Source organism: Arvicanthis niloticus, chromosome 1 (genome assembly GCF_011762505.2).
Source record: "Arvicanthis niloticus isolate mArvNil1 chromosome 1, mArvNil1.pat.X, whole genome shotgun sequence".
In the NCBI taxonomy this organism is placed as follows: domain Eukaryota; kingdom Metazoa; phylum Chordata; class Mammalia; order Rodentia; family Muridae; genus Arvicanthis; species Arvicanthis niloticus.
Window position 1 is genome coordinate 120721411 of NC_047658.1, and position 18937 is coordinate 120740347.

An 18937-nucleotide genomic window follows, 5' to 3' on the forward strand; every position below is an offset into this window, starting at 1 on the left:
ACACTTCCTTTGACTTGGCTCCAAGAGGAGATCCCTGGAGAGTAGAGGTCCACGCCCACTCGTTGGGCGGTACTGGTTGACTAAGCAGCCCCTAGAGACCAGAGCGGTTGCACTCAGAGCTTGCTCTGTTCTGAGCCCGCGCTTTGAATGCAGCCAATGGACTGAAGCACAGCTGGTTGCTGTTCAGTGAAAGGACCAATCCACAGTCTCTCCACCCCCTGAACAAAGACGTCAAAGGATAGTCTGGTTCTCTTTTTCCAGAAAGACCCGGGATTCCAGCGGCTGGAGAGAAGGCGCCACAGAGTGAAAAGATCTGGTAAGTAAAAAGCCCCTAGAAGATTAATTTCTTCCTGTCAGAATGTTGTGTGCAGCAAATATTCACCAATATATTTAGCAAGTCTGTTTCATCTTGGAACAAAAATACACAAAGTAACAAATACTGGTTTCTTTCTCAGGTTTGCCTAGTGTGTGGAGTGGAAGCTATCCATACTCAAATAGGTGGTTACTTCATCAACCTGACTTGTCTGCTGTTTCCATCAACATAAACCAGTATGTTTTGCTGAGGATGTTGGGTTCAAGTGTAGCTGGTCCCCGGTGTGAGGGAAGGTGGCAGGTCTATAAAGAAACTGATACTCTAAAGGGTGGGTGAAATTTCAGGCACACTGGTGGCGTGGGGGAACTTTTAGCGCTGCAAAGCCCTCGGGGCAGAGGCAAAAGAAGTGCTACCTATCTGAAGGACCCAGGGAGCCCAGGGTAGTTTTCTTCTGTGGCTACTTCTTGCCTCAGAATGCTGGTGTTAATGACATGGTAGTGTAGGAAAAGGCTTAGATCAGCTGTGGGGTTTGCCTCTGGAAAGCCTTTTTGAGAAAAAAGTAAATGGACAGAATATGCACATTGCTAGCCAGGAAAAATAAAAAAGAGCCTGTAAGAGAAGGAGAAGTGAAGGTTGCGGAGAGAGGGAGACAAGTGGCTGGAGAGGAAGTTATTAGGCAATAGGATGGAGGGATGTGCGCGCGCATGTGACCGCGAAAGCCAGAAAGAGGCTTTAAGGGGCAGGGTGGGGCGGGTTGGGGAGTTATTTAGAAATAGGAAGGGAGAGTGAGAAAGGCCAGGGGAAAGAAAAAGGAGGCAAGAGAAAGGAGGAAGTTGGAGAAAGCAATTTCAGGGAAGCTGAGGATAGGATTTCATACAGGCTATATTGGTTTGTTGCTCTGCTGAAGAAAGCTCGCAAATGTAATTAGCTCAGTGGACTTTGTCTTTTCAAACTATAATGTGGGTCGGTATAGTCCGAGGAATTGGTGTTCACATCATTCTAACGGAAAAGGCAAGAAGGAGTGGAGGCGGGAGGAGATCATACAACGAACTTCCAAATACCTATCATTGTAACAAATAATTCTGTTTTAGGAGATTTTCCCTCCAATTTATATATCTTGGGTTTTTTTTTTTTTTTTTTTTTTTTTTTTTTTTTTTTTTTTTTTTTTTTTTTTTTTTTTTTTTTTGAGACAAAGTCTCATGTAACACAGGCTGGCTGTGGACATTTGAACTCCTGATCCTCCTCCACACTTTAATAAAATATGACCCAGCATGGATCTTGAAAATCGTTTGTGTGTTGTACATATGGAATGATTCAGAATTGTTTAAACATGTGCTGGTGGACTGCAAAATTCATATTCTTTCTGCTCACTTTTATATTTTATAATATGAACCATCGATAGGGAACCTCAAATTGTTTTTCTGGTTGAACGGTAATTTCTGCCTGCTGAGATCAGACAGTCCAGACCGGTTCCTCAAGTACTCATGCACTTTCATTTTCTACTGTCCACATCCCCGTGGTTAAGAATTGGCCTCCATCCCAGCACTAGCAGGAACGTTCTCTGAGCAATCTTTCACACATGGCCATTGTCTGAAGACTTTACTTGCATTACATATTCTTCAGTCTTCACAGCAGTTGAGGATGTCTCCGCCATTCCTTTTAGGGTGAGGAAGAGGCAGAAAGTAGCCAGGATGCCCAGGTCCATGCAGTTCCCGAGAAGCTGCCTGAGCTGAGCCCAGACTCATGGCACTCACTGCTGTGCAAGTTCTCATAGGACATCCCTGCCTGAACAAACAAGAAACTAGGTCCAGGGAGGCTAGTAGACTTCCTTCCTAGCTCATTAGCAGCAGTTAACTGGGGGAAATCTAGGACTTGGGTTCCACATGGAGGGGTTAAGATCATGGACACAGTCTTTAGATGGCTCCCACTGAGTAGGTGCTTCAATTACACATAAAGTAAAGAATCAAGCCAGGCGGTGGCTGTCTGCAGACAACCTTTCTGTTTTCTTCTGATCACTTTCTACGTGGATGGAAACACAGTTAAAATGCATAATTAAGTTGGGTATGGTGTGCTCACTTACATCCTAGCTATGAGGAGGGTGAGGCTGGAGGATGGAGAGTTTGAGGTCATCTTGGGCTACAAAACGAGACATGTTTTAAAGGAAAAAAATGTAAAGGTGATGTCTGTTATCTTAGTTGCATTTTGATGTGAATAGATTGGCATCGTAAGTGTACAAGAAAACATTCCTAACTTGTCAAGAAAGTGACTTAGAGTTGAAAATCTTATGATGTGTCTGTCATCTACTAGTTAAAAACACACTATAGGGTTGGAGATATGGCCCAGCTGTAAGAGCAATCACCCTTTATGCACAAAGCCCTGGATTTGAGTCTCTGTACCACTTATGCCAGGTGTGATGTACATATCTATAATCCAGACTTTTGAAAGGTGGCGGCAAGAGGATCAGGAGTTCAAAAGTTCATAACCAGCTTGAGTTACATGAGACACTGTCTCAGAAAAATGAGAATATATATTCTTATATGTATGCGCGCGTGCACACACACACACACACACACACACACACGAGAAAAAAACCTTACAAACAAAAATTATTTGCTATATGATAGGTAGTTGAAAGTTCGTTATATGATCGTCTTCTGTTTCCACCTCTTTTTTCATTTTATTTATTTATTATTTTATTGGATATTTTATTTACATTTCAAATGCCATCCCCTTTCCCCATCTCCCCCCCCGAAAACCCCTATCCCATGCCCCCTTTTTCTTTTTGCTTTTATACAATTTTTAAAATGTTAATCAAAGGCTTTGTAAGTTTGGTAATGCTCAATAACAAGATGCTCATACAATCAGAAGTGTAACCCAATACCCAACCTAGATATATCAACTATCTTTGACTAGTGGAAACATTCGAACATCTGCCTCCATGTTCCCCCCCACCCCCCCACCCCCGTCTCTCTCATCACCTAGCTCTTCCTCTTGTCCTCCTCTTCTCCTTACTCCTCCTCTTACTCTCCTTAATCCTCCCACCTTAGCTCCTCCTACATATCACCCTTCCTGTTAAAATAAAATTTTTCTCTTAAAATACAATTAGAGCATAACTATGCCAATTTGTGTTAGTAAGGTACAAGATAGACCTAATACCCAGTCTATCATTTTGTTGACTAACCAGAACATCTGTCATCTCTCCTAACTAAAAGATTTAGTCCTGAACCTGGCTTTTATTCTTGGCTTTAGAATGAATGTCAGCTGAAAACCATCCTCTCAAAGCTTTTCTCTCAAAGTAAATAGCTGGGATTGGCTATGAGACTATAAGTCTTCAATCCCATCAGAAATCCAGAATGACCGAGTTAACTGAAATTATGGGAAGCACAAAGCATAGCTTCTAAAACTTAGCCAATTTATAGAGACCGCTGAACACCTGGACACTCCCTATACTACATAAGGTTGGAGCATCAAATCTTCAGCCTTCTGGCCCAGAATCATCTGACAGACCTTAGTGATGCAGAGTTTTTAGGGGCTGATTACTCTGTCTAGGCAGATATAATCAGTCGACTATTCTGCAAGTGTGTCATTTTCTGGACAGTAATTTGTCTGTAGATGGAAAGAGGTAATTCTTGCCTAGTGGCTGTCTCACCACAACTGGAGTAACTCCAAGGATGCTCAATTTCTTCTTAGAATCCAAGACAAGAAGCTGTCAGGAGCAGACAGGTCTCTAATCAAAATGAACATTAATATAGAAATGTTTGTCATGTCAATTCTGTGGATTTCTGATGTTTTGAAAACCAACTATTCATGTAAGGCAATCTGGACTGTTGTCTGTTAACTCCTCTCAGCTATCTCTAAATAAAATATAGAAAACACCCTAACAATAAACTCAGAGCCATGAATTTGCTATAGGCCCTTAACTCACAGGCCATCCATCTCAAATCAGTTAGAAAAGTTAAAGAAGGACTGGGTCTAAGCCTTGTATTCCTAAATGTGTTACATAGGCACAATGCCTATGAGAGTAACAATATTAATCTCACTTTTATATCAATAAGAAGCTCATACCAATGAAAACCTTAAGTTTGAAATCAAAGTAAATTTTGTACCATTTAAGAAATTATAACTTCATCTTAATAACAATTATACTTATTTCTACCAATAGGTTAAGGCTATGCAATAAACCCTACCTAATCCTCCCTGTTCCAAAAAAAAAAAAAAAAAAAAAAAAAAACCACAAAAACAAAAACAAAAATATACTACTACTTTTTACTAGAAAGACAGCCCAATATTAACCACCTCAGTCCCCAAGCCCAGGGAATAGGGGCGCTGACTCTTCATTAACTTCTTCAAGCTGATTATGGGTGTTGAGATATTAGAAGAGGGGTCCGGGGAAGAATAAATTGATAAGCCTCTGACACTGTGTCTTCACTGCATCAAGCTGGAATTCCAGGACATCAGAGGTTCGAGCAGGTCTGCTCAGCTTGCTTGATGAATAGATACACCAAGGCTGAGTATTCTGCATTATACAATTCTCAAAACAAATTTTAGTATCAAGATAATTTTTTTGTTTGAATTTTGGAATCTAGTCTTCTGGAGGCCTGCCTCTGTCATGTCTAATCCATATAATTCTGGGAGTTTCTATGAGGGTGTGCTCCCACGATCCTCCCATTCCCGCCTCCCTGCTCTCAAAATTCCCCAACACTAGGAAATCTAAACTTTCAGGCACCAAGGCTGTCCACTTCCACTGATGCCTGGCAAGACCACCCTCAACTACCTATACAATTGGAACCATGAGTCCCTCCCTTTGTGTTCTCGGGCTGGAGATTTTAGAATGGCTACTCCAGCTTGTTTCTTAGGACCATTTGCTTGAAAAATTGTTTTCCAACCTTTTACTCTAAGGTAGAGTCTGTCTTTGTCACTGAGGTGGGTTTCCTGTATGCAGCAAATTGCTGGGTCCTGTTTACATATCCAGTCTATTAGCCTATGTCTTTTAATTGGGGAACTGAGTCCATTGATGTTAGGAGATATTAAGGAACAGTGATTGTTGCCTCCTGATATTTTTGTTATTACAGGTGGAATTATCTTTGTGTGGCTATCTTCTTTTGGATTTGTTGGAAGAGGATTACTTTCTTGCTCTTTCTAGGGTATAATTTCCCTCCTTGTATTGGAGCTTTCTCGCTATTATCCTTCGTAATGCTAGACTTGTGGAAAGATATTATGCAATTTTGGTTTTGTCGTGGAATATCTTGGTTTCTCCATTTATGGTAATTGAGAGTTTTGCTGGGTATAGTAGCCTGAGCTGGCATTTGTGTTCTCTTAGGGTCTGTATGACATCTGTCCAGCATCTTCTAGCTTTTATAGTATCTGGTGAGAAGTCTGGTGTAATTCTGATAGGTCTGCCTTTATATGTTACTTGGTGGCCTTTTTCCCTTACTGCATTTAATATTCTTTCTTTGTTTTGTGCACTTGGTGTTTTGATTATTATGTGATGGGAGGTATTTCTTTTCTGGTCTAGTCTATTTGGCGTTCTATAGGCTTCTTGTATGTTTATGAGCATCTCGTTCTTTAGGGAAGTTTTCTTCTATAATTTTGTTGAATATATTTATTTGCCCTTTAAGTTGGGAATCTTCACTCTCATTTATACCTACTATCCTTAGGTTTGGTCTTCTCATTGTGTCCTGGATTTCCTGGATGTTTTGGGTTAAGGACTTTTTGCATTTTGTGTTTTCTTTGACAGTTGTGTCAATATTTTCTATGGTATCTTCTGCACCTGAGATTCTCTCTTCTATCTCTTGTATTCTGTTGGTGATGCTTGCATCTATGACTCCTGATTTCTTTCCTAGGTTTTCTATATCCAGGGTAGTCTCCCTTTGAGATTTCTTGATTGTTTCTACTTCCATTTTTATATCCTGGATGGTTTTGTTTAATTCCTTCACCTGTTTGATTGTGTTCTCTTGTAATTCTCTAAGGAAATTTTGTGTTTCCTCTTTAAGGCTTCTACATGTTTACCTGTGTTCTCCTCAAATTCCTTGAGAGTGTTATTTATGACCTTCTTAATGTCCTCTATCATCATCATTAGAAGTGATTTTAAATCTGAATCTTTGTTTCCTAGTGATATGGGGAATTTAGAACTTTCTTGTGTGGGAGAACTAGGTTCTAATGATCCCAAGTACCCTGGGTTGCTTATGCTTATGTTCTTATGCTTGCCTTTCACCATCTCCATCTCCTTAGTGCTACCTGCCCTGTCTCTGACTGGAGCCTGTCTTTCTTATTATCTGTTGTATCAGAACTGTTTGGAGTGAGTGTTACTACTGGGGTTAGAGCTGTGGCCCAAGATCTGCTCAGTGCTCAGGCACAGACAGGAAGGAACCAGTGCTCCTGGCCAGGAGTGACTTCCTGGGTCCTAGTGGGTCCCAGTTACTCCCTGTTTGGGGTGGGTGTTGCTGTCTCCTTACCTAAGATACTGTCTGGGTTAGAGCTCCTGGGAGGCCCGATTCCTCTGTGTTCTGTGAGATTGGGAGTATAGCTGCTGCCTTGGATCTGCTCAGTGCTCGAGCCTAGACCGGAAGGACCTGTTTTCACCTCTTTCTTGTCGTTTCAGTTAGAAAATAATATACATATAAATTCCCTACAATATGCTCACTGGGGTTTTGTGATTTTTGAATAAAAGTTTGAGCTCTGTAGAAAGAACTCAAACATTTTAAACAGTGTTTTGGAGAACTATGAGATGCAGCTTATGGAAATCAAGTCACTGCCTACACCACTCATTCCTTGAATGTATCTATGTAACTGAAGTGTTAGGATCTGCCATGTGCTAAGCATTATTCTGACCTAGAGTCTTCGCTCGGGTCACCCTCATAGATTCCAGGGATGTTCGATTGTTGTACGTTTTTAGCTAATCCCAGAGTTCCACTTCCAATTCTAACTCTCTCTCCCAATACTCCCTCCCTCTGTCTTTCCCTGACCTGATTGACCCATCCTGATTCTGACCCTATTAGATTCCATCCAATACCCCATTATGTAAATGTACTGCTTTTTATCTATTTTTTCAGTTGTGTGACATCTAGGTTGTTTCCAGTTTCTGGTTATTATGAATAAAGCTGTTATGAACATAGTTGAGCAAAGCAAGTGTCCTTGTGGTATGGTGGTATGTCCTTTGGGTATATGTGTAGCAGGATATTTCTCTTGCTACATTTACAAGAAAGCTCGGTAATTTGGGAGGAGCTAATGTGGGAGGAGTGAGGAGAGAGAAGGAGAGGAAGAAAAGGAGCAAGAGGAGGAGCTAGGAGAGAGGAGAGAGATGTAGCAGCCATGGAGAACCATGAATGGGTCCAGAACAGTCCTGAGTAACGATTTATATCTTAAGATTAGATATTGGGAAACAACTCTAATTGTGTGGGCAAATTGTTAATTGAGCATTTCTAAATATATAAAGCCTTTGGATAATAATTAAGCTTTAGAGTCTCATTTCTACTGGATACCACGTGCATGGCTGGTTGTCTGGGGTTCAGCCAAGCTTTGTGGAGACAGCCTGGCAGAGTGGCAGAGCCTGGCATCTCATGGGTGCCAGGGCCGGTGCTTCTAGATAGCTGGAGCCATGGTCAGAGCAGAGGGAACATGGTGGCTGCCTGAGAACAAGCTGGACAGAATGCCGTTTTCTAAATATCTCCTGTTTCAGCTTCTATTTCCTTAGGGGTTATAGGTGTATTTAAATTGTTTCACTGTGGTAAGTGATATCTATTAAGAACAGATAGATGGTCCTTTTCTTTGAGATTTTTCCAATTTTGCGGAGTACAGGTTTTTGAAATAAGACCCAGTGATTCTTTGGATTTCCTCAGTGTCTGTTGTTATGTCCTCTTTTTATTTCTAATTTTGTAATTTAGATATTCTCTCTCTGACCTTTAGTTAGGCTGAATAAGGATTTGTCTTGCTTATTTTATCAAAGAGCAACTTCTTCTTTCACTGATTTTTTTGTATTGTTCTCTCTGGTTTTATTTTATTGATTTCAGCCCTGAGTTTGATTACTTTCTAACATCTACTTGTCTTGAGTGTATTTGCTTCTTTTTGTTCTAGAGCTTTCAGGTGTGCCTTTGAGTTGCTAGTTCGAGATCTTTTTAATTTTTTTTTTTTATGAAGGCACTAAGTGCTATGAACTTTCCTCTTAGAACTGGCTTCATTTTGTCCCATAACTTTGAGTATATTGTGCATTCATTTTCATTGACTTCTAGGAGCTCTTCTATTTCTTTATTTTTTTTCTTGACCCAGTGATCATTCAGTAGAAAGTTGTTCAGTTTCTATGAGTTGTAGGCTTTCTGTTGTTTCTGTCATTGCTGAAGTCTGACTTTAACCCATGATGTTCTGTTTGAATACAGAGGGTTATTTCAATTTTTTTGTATCTGTTGAGATTTGCTTTGTGACTTAGTCAATTTGGAGCTGCTGAGAAGAGGGCATATTTTGTGTTTGGGTGAAATGTTCTGTATATATCTCTTAGGTCCATTTGAGTCACAATGCATTTTAGTTCCATTATTTCTTTCTAGTATATTTATAGGGTAGATTTGTGAATAGATATTGTTTAAATTTGTTTTTTTCTTGAAGTATTTTGTTTTCTCCAACTATGATCATTGAAGGTTTTGCTCAGTATAGTAATTTGGGCTGGCACCTGTGGTCTTTTAGAGTTTGCAAGGCAACTGCCCAGGCCCTTTAGCTTTTAAAGTCTCTCTTGAAATGTTGAGTGTAATTCTAACAGGTCTGCTTTTATATGTTCCATGGCCTTTTTATCTTACAGGTTTTAATTTTCTTTATTCTGTACACTTAGTGCTTTGATTATTGTGTGGCAGAGGGTGCTTTCTTTTTTGGTCCAACTTATTTGGTGTTTTGTAAGCTTCTTGTGCATTTTTTTTTTATAAAACTTACAGTTCATCAATTTATTTTCAATATTCATTTTAGCCTTGTTTCTTGCCACGAAAATCATGAGGATAGAGAGGATGCAACATCTCACTTACAGCTGATATAGGGAAGGGACTCTGAAATATAGACCCCCCTCGGCCTCTGGGCAAGATTTTTTTTTCTTTTTTTTATTAGATATTTTATTTACACTTCAGATGCCATCCCCTTTCCCCATTCCCCCCCCTTAGAAAACCCCTATACCATGCCCCCTTTTCCTTTTTGCATATATACATTTTTTAAAATAATGTTAATCATAAGCGTTATAAGTTTGGAATTGTTCAATCAGAGGTGTAACCCACTGACCAACCTAGATATAACAACTATCTTTGACTGGTGGAGATACATGAATATCTGCCTCCCTGTCTCCCCCCTCTTTCTCTCTTTCATCACCTAGCTTCTCCTATCCTTCTTCTCCTCCTCTTCTTACTCCTTTTCTTCCTCTCAGTACTCCTCCTACCTTAGCTCCTCCTACACATCACCCTTCCTGTTAAAATGAAAGTTTTCTCTCAAAATACAATTAGAGCATAATTATGCCAATTTGTACCAGTGAGGTACAAGATAGTCCTAATACCCAGTCCATCATTTTGTTGACTAACCAGCACCTCTGTCATCTATCCTAACTAAAACATTTACTTCTGAACCTGGCTTTAGGATGAATGTCAGCTGACGACCATCCACTCAAATCTTTTCTCTTACGGTAAATAGCTATAAGTTTTCAACCCCGTCAGAAATCCAGAATGACTGAGTTAACTATAATTGTGGGAAGCACAAAGCATAGCTTCTAAAACTTAGCCAATTTATAGAGACCTCTGAACACCTGAAAAGCCCCTATACTACCGAACATTGGAGCATCAAATCTTCAGCCTTCTGGCCCAGAATCATCTGACAGACCTTGGTGATGCAGGATTATTAAGGACTGATTACTCTGTCTAGGCAGATATAATCAGTCGACTATTCTGCATGTGTGTCCTTTTCTGGACAGTAATTTGTCTGTAGATGGAGAGAGGCAATTCTTGCCTAGTGGCTGTTACCACACAACTGGAGTAACTCCAAAGATGCTCAATTTCTTCTTAGAATCCACGACAGGAAGCTGTCAAGAGCAGACAGGTCTCTAATCAATATGAACATTAATATATAAATATTTGTAGCATCAGTTCTATGGACTTCTGATGTTTTGAAAACCAACTATCCATGTAAGGTAACTTGGACTGTTTTCTGTTAACTCCTCTCAGCTATTTCTAAGTAAAATATGGAAAGCACCCTAACAATAAACTCAAAAATATGAATTTGCTATAGTCCCTTAACTCATAGGTTAACCGTCCCAAATCAGTTAAAAAAGTTAAAAAAGGGCTGGGTCTAGGCATTGTATTCCTAAATGTGTTATACAGGCACAATGCCCATGAGTGTATCAATATTCATCTCATTTTTATATTAATAAGAGGCTCGTACCAATGAAAACCTTAAAATTGAAATCAAAGTAAATTTTGTACCATTTAAGAATTTATAACTTCATCTTGATAATAATTATACAGATTTCTACCAGTAGGTTATGGCTATGCAGTAAGTCCTAGCTAATCCCCCCTGTTCCAACAAAACCACTACTTGTCCCTAGAAAGACAGACCATTATTAACCACATTAGTCCCCAAGCTCAGGGAATAGGGGCGCTGACTCTTCTTTAACTTCTTCAAGCTGATTAAGGGCGTTGAGATTTTAGAAGAGGGCTGGGGGGGAGAGTAAGTTGATAAGCCTCTGATGCTGTGTCTTCACTGAATCCAGATGGAATTCCAGGACATCAGAGGTTTGGGCAGGTCTGCTCAGTATGCTTGATGAGTAGATACACCAAGGCTGTGTATTCTAAGATACTGCCTGAGTTCGAGCACCTGGGATCCCTGCTTCCTCTGAGTTCTTGGATGTTGGGGGCAGAGCTGCCACCCAAGATCTGCTCAGTGTTCTGGCCCAGACCGGAAGGTTCTTGTGCATTTATAAGAATCCTTTTCTCTAGGTTGAAGAAATTTTCTTCTATGACGATTTGTTGAAAATATTTTCTAGGGGTGGGGAAAAATAAAAAAAATATTTTCTAGTCTTTTATGCTCAGAATCTTCTCTTTCTTTTACTCATAGTATTCTTAGGTTTGGTCTTCTCCTAGTGTCCCAGATTTCCTGGATATTTTGTGTCAGGAACTTTTTAGATTTGACATTTTCTTTGACTGATATATCATATCAATTTCTTCTATTATATCTTTTTATCATATCTTTTATCTAACAGGTCTGCTTTTATATGTTCCATGGCCTTTTTATCTTACAGGTTTTAATTTTTTTTATTCTGTACATTTAGTGTTTTGATTATTGTATGGCAATACAATACAAAGAAAAGAGTGATCCTGAGCATCGCTCTTTCATCTCTTGTATTCTGTTGGTGATGCTTGTGTCTATAGTTTCGATTCTCTTAACTAGATTTTCCATCTCCAGGATTCCTTCAGTGTGTGTGTGTGTGTGTGTGTGTGTGTGTGTGTGTGTGTGTATTTATTGCTTCTATTTCCATTTTCAGGTCTTGAAAAGTTTTATTCATTTCTTCACCTATTTGTGTTTTTCTGGATTTTTTTCATTTCCTCTTTAAAAGACTCTATGATCTTCCATAAGGTTGGATTTAAGGTCATTTCCTATGCTTCAGCTGTGTTGAAATATGCAGGGCTTAAGGTAGTAGGGATAGCTGGAGTCTGGGGGTGCCATACATCTCTGGTTCTTGTTGATTGTATTCTTACAGTGGCCTCTAGTCATTTGGGTTTAGGGTTTTATAAGTTTACGTGCTGATTTCTGAGTTTATCTTTGTTCAATGGGTGTCTTTGGATGTTTTTACTCCTTTGGTCTCTGTTTCTTCTCTGGTCTTCTGAACTGAGTGGAGTGGGGTTCTGGTGATGAGCAAGTCTTCAGGTCCAGTAGGGTACCTCTGCTTCGGTTTTTGAGACCTGTATGACTTCTGTGGTTTCGGGTGCCAATGTTGCCTTTAGGATTTCAAGTACTGATTAATCTTTGGGGTTCTGGGTACCTGCTTGATCTCTGGGGTTCTTAGTACTTTTTGGCCTCCAGTAAGGCAGAAGTCTTCTTCCAAAGTTGTGGGACATAACATGGATCCCAGGTGATAGGGTACAGTTTAGAACTATTGGGTGTGCTTTAAGGGGAGTTTACAGGCAGAGGAAAGTGTCTTACCTGGGAGTGTCTGGAAACACAGTTGCAGTTGTGGGCTGGAATATGGATCCCAGGGGATGAGTACAGTGTGGACATGTTAAGCTGTCTCTAAGGAGAGTTAGAGGCCATTGGGTGGTGTTTTACATGGGGTCTCTACTAAGTACATCTGGGAAAGATTGTGAGCCAGAATATGTAGCTGAGGTAAGAGGTAAAAGTTGGGGCTGTTGCCACCCAGTTCATCTTTTACTTTGTATGCAGATATTTCCATAACTTGAACCATTTTTTTTTTTTTTTTTTTTGTATTTTGGAGGCCGAGGACAAAGCTTGAGCCTTATACTTGCTAGTCTGCCACTGAACCTAATTCCCACCCCAACTTGAACCATTTTGGAGTTTGTGTTTCAGCTGAGCCATCTATTTCATCTCTAAGCCACCATGAGCTGTAAGAAGCGCAAATCTCTGAAGATTCCATTTAATACAAGGAAAAATAAAAAAATCAACGACTATTTCTCTCAGGTATGTCTACAAATGTTGCTAGCGGGATATACTAATAGCTGTCTTTGCCACAATGGGTCCTAGGTCACATAGGATCTATTGCCCAAAAAACTGCTTCATTGTTGATTGGGACAATGATACACTCTAGATCTTTCTCACCTACTTCATTTAGTTTGTTGAATGGCATAAAAGAAAATAGGGAATTGTATTACAGCTTTCAGCCCTATCAAATTAGTGTTTAATAAAAAAATACCTATTGCAATTATGTCTAAAACATTAGTAAAACTGATTAAATGTAGTATGTCATACCAACCTGTGAAACAAACAAAATTAATACTGTTACTAGCATCAAAATGTTTTATGATTGACCTCTTTAGTCATAATAACCTGTATTTGTTTAGTACTTTCCAGTTTACAAAACTATAAATTGTATATTTTTAGCATAAACCTTATAGGCAAGTGAGGAAGGTTTTGTTTATGAAGAAGAAAGAGAGAATGGAGTTTATTGGGCCTGAGATGAAGACTTGGGCAAGTTTACTGAGATAGTCAGAGCCTGATACTCTCAGGCTCTGTCAAGACAAATGATTTTGTCCTCTGAGACTAACATGTTCCTTTATTACATCAAGACAGCTGAGAAGGGTCAGGCATTTGAGGTGCGGTGTCAAAGCCTTTTCTTTGTTTCTTTGTGTTCAGGTTTTTGAAGGCAAGGCATCCAAATAGCTAGAAGATCTACGACAAGCTGATATCTGTTTATTTCTGTCCTATTCCATAATAGGAAGCTCTAGGAACACATATGATCTCTTTTCCTTTCAAACATGTCAGATGAGGGCTGCTGGCACAATACTGTAATCACAGCATTCCAAGTCAGAGAATAGAAGAGTGAAATGTATAATACCTCAAAAGGGAAGGAAACATCAAATAAAAGCCCATATCTATCTAGAAACATTTAAATATATGGAGGGCTATTACAGTATTGCCAGGTGTGCAAAAAGGATGTTTCTGACCAAATCTAGACTACAGAAAAAGTCTGACCAAATATAAACTGCAGAGATGCATTTTGAGAGCCTCTATGCCCGGATAGAATAGATTTATATTGCTTTGCATTCTTTTTTATGTTTAACTGAGAATGTTGGTGTCATTACAAATGATGACAGGCTTAATTTTTAACCAAGCTCCTACATTGCTACTCCTATTACCAGTGAGAGACTTTGCTAGCTTCTCATGATGAATATGACTTGGGGTTAATGAGTCTTTCAGGCAAACTAAGACAATTTCTGGCTTAGTTTCTTTTTCTGTCACTGTAATAAAATAACTGGAGAAAAGCAAATCGAACTAGGAAGGGCTTGTTTGGCTCACAGTTTGTTACAGCTCATCACAGGAAGGAAGTCATAGCAGCAAGACCTTGAGAGAGTAGGCTGTGTTGTATCTGCAGTCAAGAGTAGAGAACAGTGCTCACTTCTCCCATTATCAACTTAAACAGTCCAGGATCCAACCTAGGGAATGTCACCAGCAAGTTTTTAGGCTGTTTTTTTTTTTTTTTTTTTTTTTTTTACCAGGATTGATGAAGAAACACCCCACAGATATTCCCAGAGACCCATATCCCAGATAACTTAGGTACTCTCAAGCAGACAGTTAACAATAACTGCCATAAACAGTTTTTAGTTTTCATTGAGACTTTCCTATTTCTGGAATTTGACTTATGTTCTCCCATTTTCCCCTTTTTTGATTCTTAACATAAAGTCTTATAAAATAGGAGATGATGAAAATTTACAAATAAAGCTGTGTAGTCCAATACAAAAAATGAGATCTTGTATTATAATACACCATGTATTTGTATCTATCTAAATAGCATGTAACCAAGCATGTATGTGATTATATTAATTTAGTGGGAATTTATGTAATAAAGAAAATAGCTTGCATGTGTTTTATGATACATGTTGCCTGAATCACCATTTTATTAAGGAGATATAAAAATTGTGAGTTCGAAGACAAACTGGGCTGAATAATGAATCCCATGGAATTATTAATTGCATAGCAGGATTCTGTTTCCCAAATGACTAAATAAATTACAGATTATTGAGCGCCTGTTGCTGCTGCAGAGGAATTCAGTTTGATTTCGAGCACATATGTGGTGGTTCCTAAACACTAGTAACTCCAGTTCAAGGGGATCTGATGTCTTCTTCAGACCTCTGTGGGCACTAGGCATGCATATGGAACACAAACACATTAGGTAAAGCATTCATATATGTAAAATGAATAAATCTTAAAAGCAAATTAATGGTAAATAAATAGCTCAATAAAGTGTTATTGTAACACACCTTATGCTTAGATAAGATAAAATGTATATTAAAGATAATAAAAATGACTTGACATGCCATACAGGGAAGCTGGTAGACTTTTGGGTATCTGGATAACACTTGTGTCTGCACTCCTTTGTTTGTTTGTTTTTTTTTTTTAGAAAAGTGCACCATGTGTAACAAAAGGAGCTTTTCTCTCTGAATTGGTAATACGTTGAGGTTGTATTTTGGATCCAAAGATGAGCCTTGATTTAATTGTACTTATTGGTCTTTTGAGATCGGTACTGAATTTTCCATATGAATTGTGTGTTGACACTAAAAATGGACACAGGACTAAAGCTGTCAGAGTTATAAACATCTACAATTTACTTTTAGGTTCCCAAAGAAGAGCAGAATGATCCCAGTATTTCTCACGTAAAAATGGACTCTAAAAAAATGCCAAGGGACATAACCAACACCAGGGGCCAAAGACCACTTTCACCTGGGAAAATTCGACAAGATCAGACTCCTCCCCTAAATAAGAAAATTAAGATCACCTTTGGTGTGAACATTAGGAAACACAAAGACATGAAATATGAGCTCACTCATGGGGAGACAAGTAGCTTGTATGCAGCACTCAACACTCTCAGTGCTGTCACAGATGAGATAGAAAGTCAACAGGGCAAAGAAATGCTGGTGTGTGGCAAAGAAGGAATTGAAGGGTACTTAAACCTTGGCATGCCCCTCTGCTGTATACCAGAAGGCAGCCACTTGGTCATTACATTTTGTCAATGTAAAAGTAAGACAGAGGAAAATAAGCAATTCTTTGAACCACAGGACCAAGTATCTACCAATTATGTCCGATTTTACATTCATGCAATTGGGAGTGAGAAGAAAACAATTCTGAAGTGTGGGAAACTTCGCAAAAAAGGGAACAAACTCTGTGTCTATGGTGTCAAAGGAGAGACCATCAGGGACACTCTGAGGAAGGATGGCAGGTTCTGTTCTTTCATAGAGAGTGACCATTGGCAACTCATTAATGACCATGACACCATCATAGAAAACACCCAGCCAGTTGATGAGTTAGAGGGCAAGCTCTTTCAGGTTGCAACTGAGCTACCAACGAACCGTAGGGTAGTCTCTGTCACTCAGAATTCTGAGTTAGAGAACAGAAACTTTCGTAAGATAGAAGACTACATTGTGAATGAGTATCCTGCATTGAAAACAGAAGGAGAAAACCTCAGACGATACATCAAGGAAGAAAGTGAAAAAAGAAAGAAGAAAGGTTCCTTATTCAAAGTGCATAAGGAACACTTTGGGAAAATAAAAAACAGTTCTATTCCTGTGAAAGTGAACAAACATCTTTCGAGGGTCAGTGACTCAGTTGGGTTTCTATGGTGGAACAACAATGGAAATGAGGGCTGTGCCACCTGCTTTGTTTTTAAAGGATTGTACATTTTGACTTGTCGGCATGTGATAACTAGCATTGTGGGTGCGAGCATAGATTCAAGTAAGTGGGCAAGCATAATTAGTCAGTGTGTGAAGGTGGCCTTTGATTACGAAGAGTTCCCATTAATAGAAGACAAGTTTTTTGTTGTTAAACCTTGGTTTGAGATATCTGATGAAAACCTTGACTACGCTGTCCTGGAACTGGAGGAAAACGGACAAGAAGTACCTGCTGGACTGTACAATGGAATAGGACCTGTGCCACATAATGGGTTGATTTATATCATTGGCCATCCAGAGGGAGCAAAGAAGGCTATTGATGACTGTACAGTGGTCCCTCAAGATGATAGAGAAAGAAAATGTGAGGAAAATTTTCAAGAAAGAGAAGAGGCAGGCTACTGTTTTTCTATGTCTTTTATCCATATGCTCACGGAGAAAAGCTTCCAGGAAATGCTTCACAACTCTGATGTGGTTACTTATGACACCGCTTTTTTTGGTGGTTCTTCTGGATCTCCAGTGTTTGATTCTAATGGTTCATTGGTGGCCATGCATGCTGCTGGCATCACTTGTGCATACCAGAGTGGAGTTTCTAGTATCATTGAGTTTGGTTCTACTATGAAATCCATTCTTGATAATATTAAGCAAAAGGAAGAGTGGTATAATAAAATTTTTTTAAATGATCAAGATGTAGAAATGAGCCCAGATTCCTGAGACCTGGAAAGGGCTTAACCTATTTTACAACTTTAAGGGAATTGTCTATGGTGTTTTTCTGCAGACAATAATGTTTTTGAACTTTCAAAATGATTAATTTCCCCCAATAATAGTAGTTCTAGATTATGTCTTATGTTTCAGGCATTTTTACAGTTTATTAAAACAAACAAACAAACAAACAAATACCAAAACCATCAGCTGAATAATTTATATAAGATAACATGAAAAAGAAGATTATGTACTAATGTGGTTTCAGATCCCAGTGACAGGAGATGCTAAGATGTGAAAGAGCTCAGAGCATAGAAACTGAAGTTGTGGACCAAAAGATTCTTGAGAAAAAAGCCTACCAAGATCCTGGAAACTTGAACCAATTTCAAACTCACTCATTTGGTTCTACCCATATCTTCCTTCTCTACTGCTCAGAGCTCACCCAGGACCCTGCGTCACCCTTAAGAGGTTCCTGAACATAGTTGACTGTCTTCCACTTTGGCTTTTTGACTTAAGACTTGGATCTGAAATGAACCTGCAAGGAATGGTGTGGGAATCATTGAGCAGGCAAGGAACTGCTCTCTGCCATAGAATTGTGCCCCTGAGAGTTCCTGGACTTGAGTTATGGAGAGCAAACACTGGAATCGGTGGTTTTTACTTCATAGGATTCACAATGGAGAAGGGCTAGGAGGATACTGGACACCGCCTTGGACAATTCTCAGCAGTGTGACACTCAAGTCCTGGTCTCTTGGAGAGAAAGGAAGCTGTGTTCAAGAAGTAATCTTATCAAAACCAGAGTCAATGAGAACTTACATTCAGAAGACCAGAGGTCTTGGATTATTTGAGGGAAAGTGGAAGAAGTAGATGAGATGCTTCGGGAAGGTTGCTGAGAGATCCCACAATTGCTTCAGTTCTTCCCTCTATCAGTCCTGTGTCCTGTATTAGACCTAACATGATCCAACCCACAACTCCCATTATTTTCCAGACATCTCCTAGTGCTGTAGTGAGATATGTTGTGTCCCCTGCCTACTGTATTTTTCCCAAAGCAAATGCAGGTGAATCACCTTAAAAAAAAACAGTGTAATATCTGTGGTGGGTTTTTAAATATGAGATGAAAGAAATTATTTGTATGGAATTTCCATTGTTTTAGTCCAAATACTCATTCTCAACATTATAAAGTAATAAATGTTTTCATAGCTGTTTTCTCTGGTTATGCATTTTTGGTTTTGTTTGTTTGTTTATATTTTATAAGTAACTCTTACCAGCCAAAAGATCCTCATTATTTTTAGGTTCTGTTGGGAGTGGAGGAGGGGTCCGTCCCTGTAGATATCATGACTGACAGGGAAGTGGACTGCAAAGAAGTTAGAATGCAAACTGGTGCAGCTGGATTGTGGCAGTCAGATGGAGATCAAATTTAGAGAAAATGGCTTAATTTTCTTACACATTTAGACACAGTACAACTTTGGGAAAGTAGTTTCCATGTGACAATTCTCATAACAAAGCCTTAGGAATATGTACACTTAAGTCCTCTTGCAAAATACCCCACTATAGAAAAGTATCTCAGACCGTTATCAGGAAC

The 18937-nt window shown here is 39.2% G+C and overlaps 1 protein-coding gene across 6 annotated transcripts; it reads left to right on the plus strand.

The window, feature by feature from the left end:
• The first annotated feature begins 131 nt into the window (after positions 1 to 131).
• Fam111a (FAM111 trypsin like peptidase A) lies at positions 132 to 18571 on the plus strand. 6 transcript variants are annotated; one of them, XM_034497405.2, is made up of 4 exons: positions 132 to 316; positions 456 to 549; positions 12756 to 12958; positions 15610 to 18571. In XM_034497405.2, exons 3-4 carry the CDS (start codon positions 12878 to 12880, stop codon positions 17368 to 17370), a joined length of 1842 nt encoding a protein of 613 aa, XP_034353296.1. In that variant the 5' UTR covers positions 132 to 316; positions 456 to 549; positions 12756 to 12877; the 3' UTR covers positions 17371 to 18571. The 6 variants fall into 6 exon arrangements, with proteins under 6 accessions (XP_034353296.1, XP_076774094.1, XP_076774097.1 ...); XM_076917979.1 differs by having other exon boundaries at positions 12836 to 12958; XM_076917982.1 differs by having other exon boundaries at positions 12848 to 12958.
• Positions 18572 to 18937: the final 366 nt, after the last annotated feature.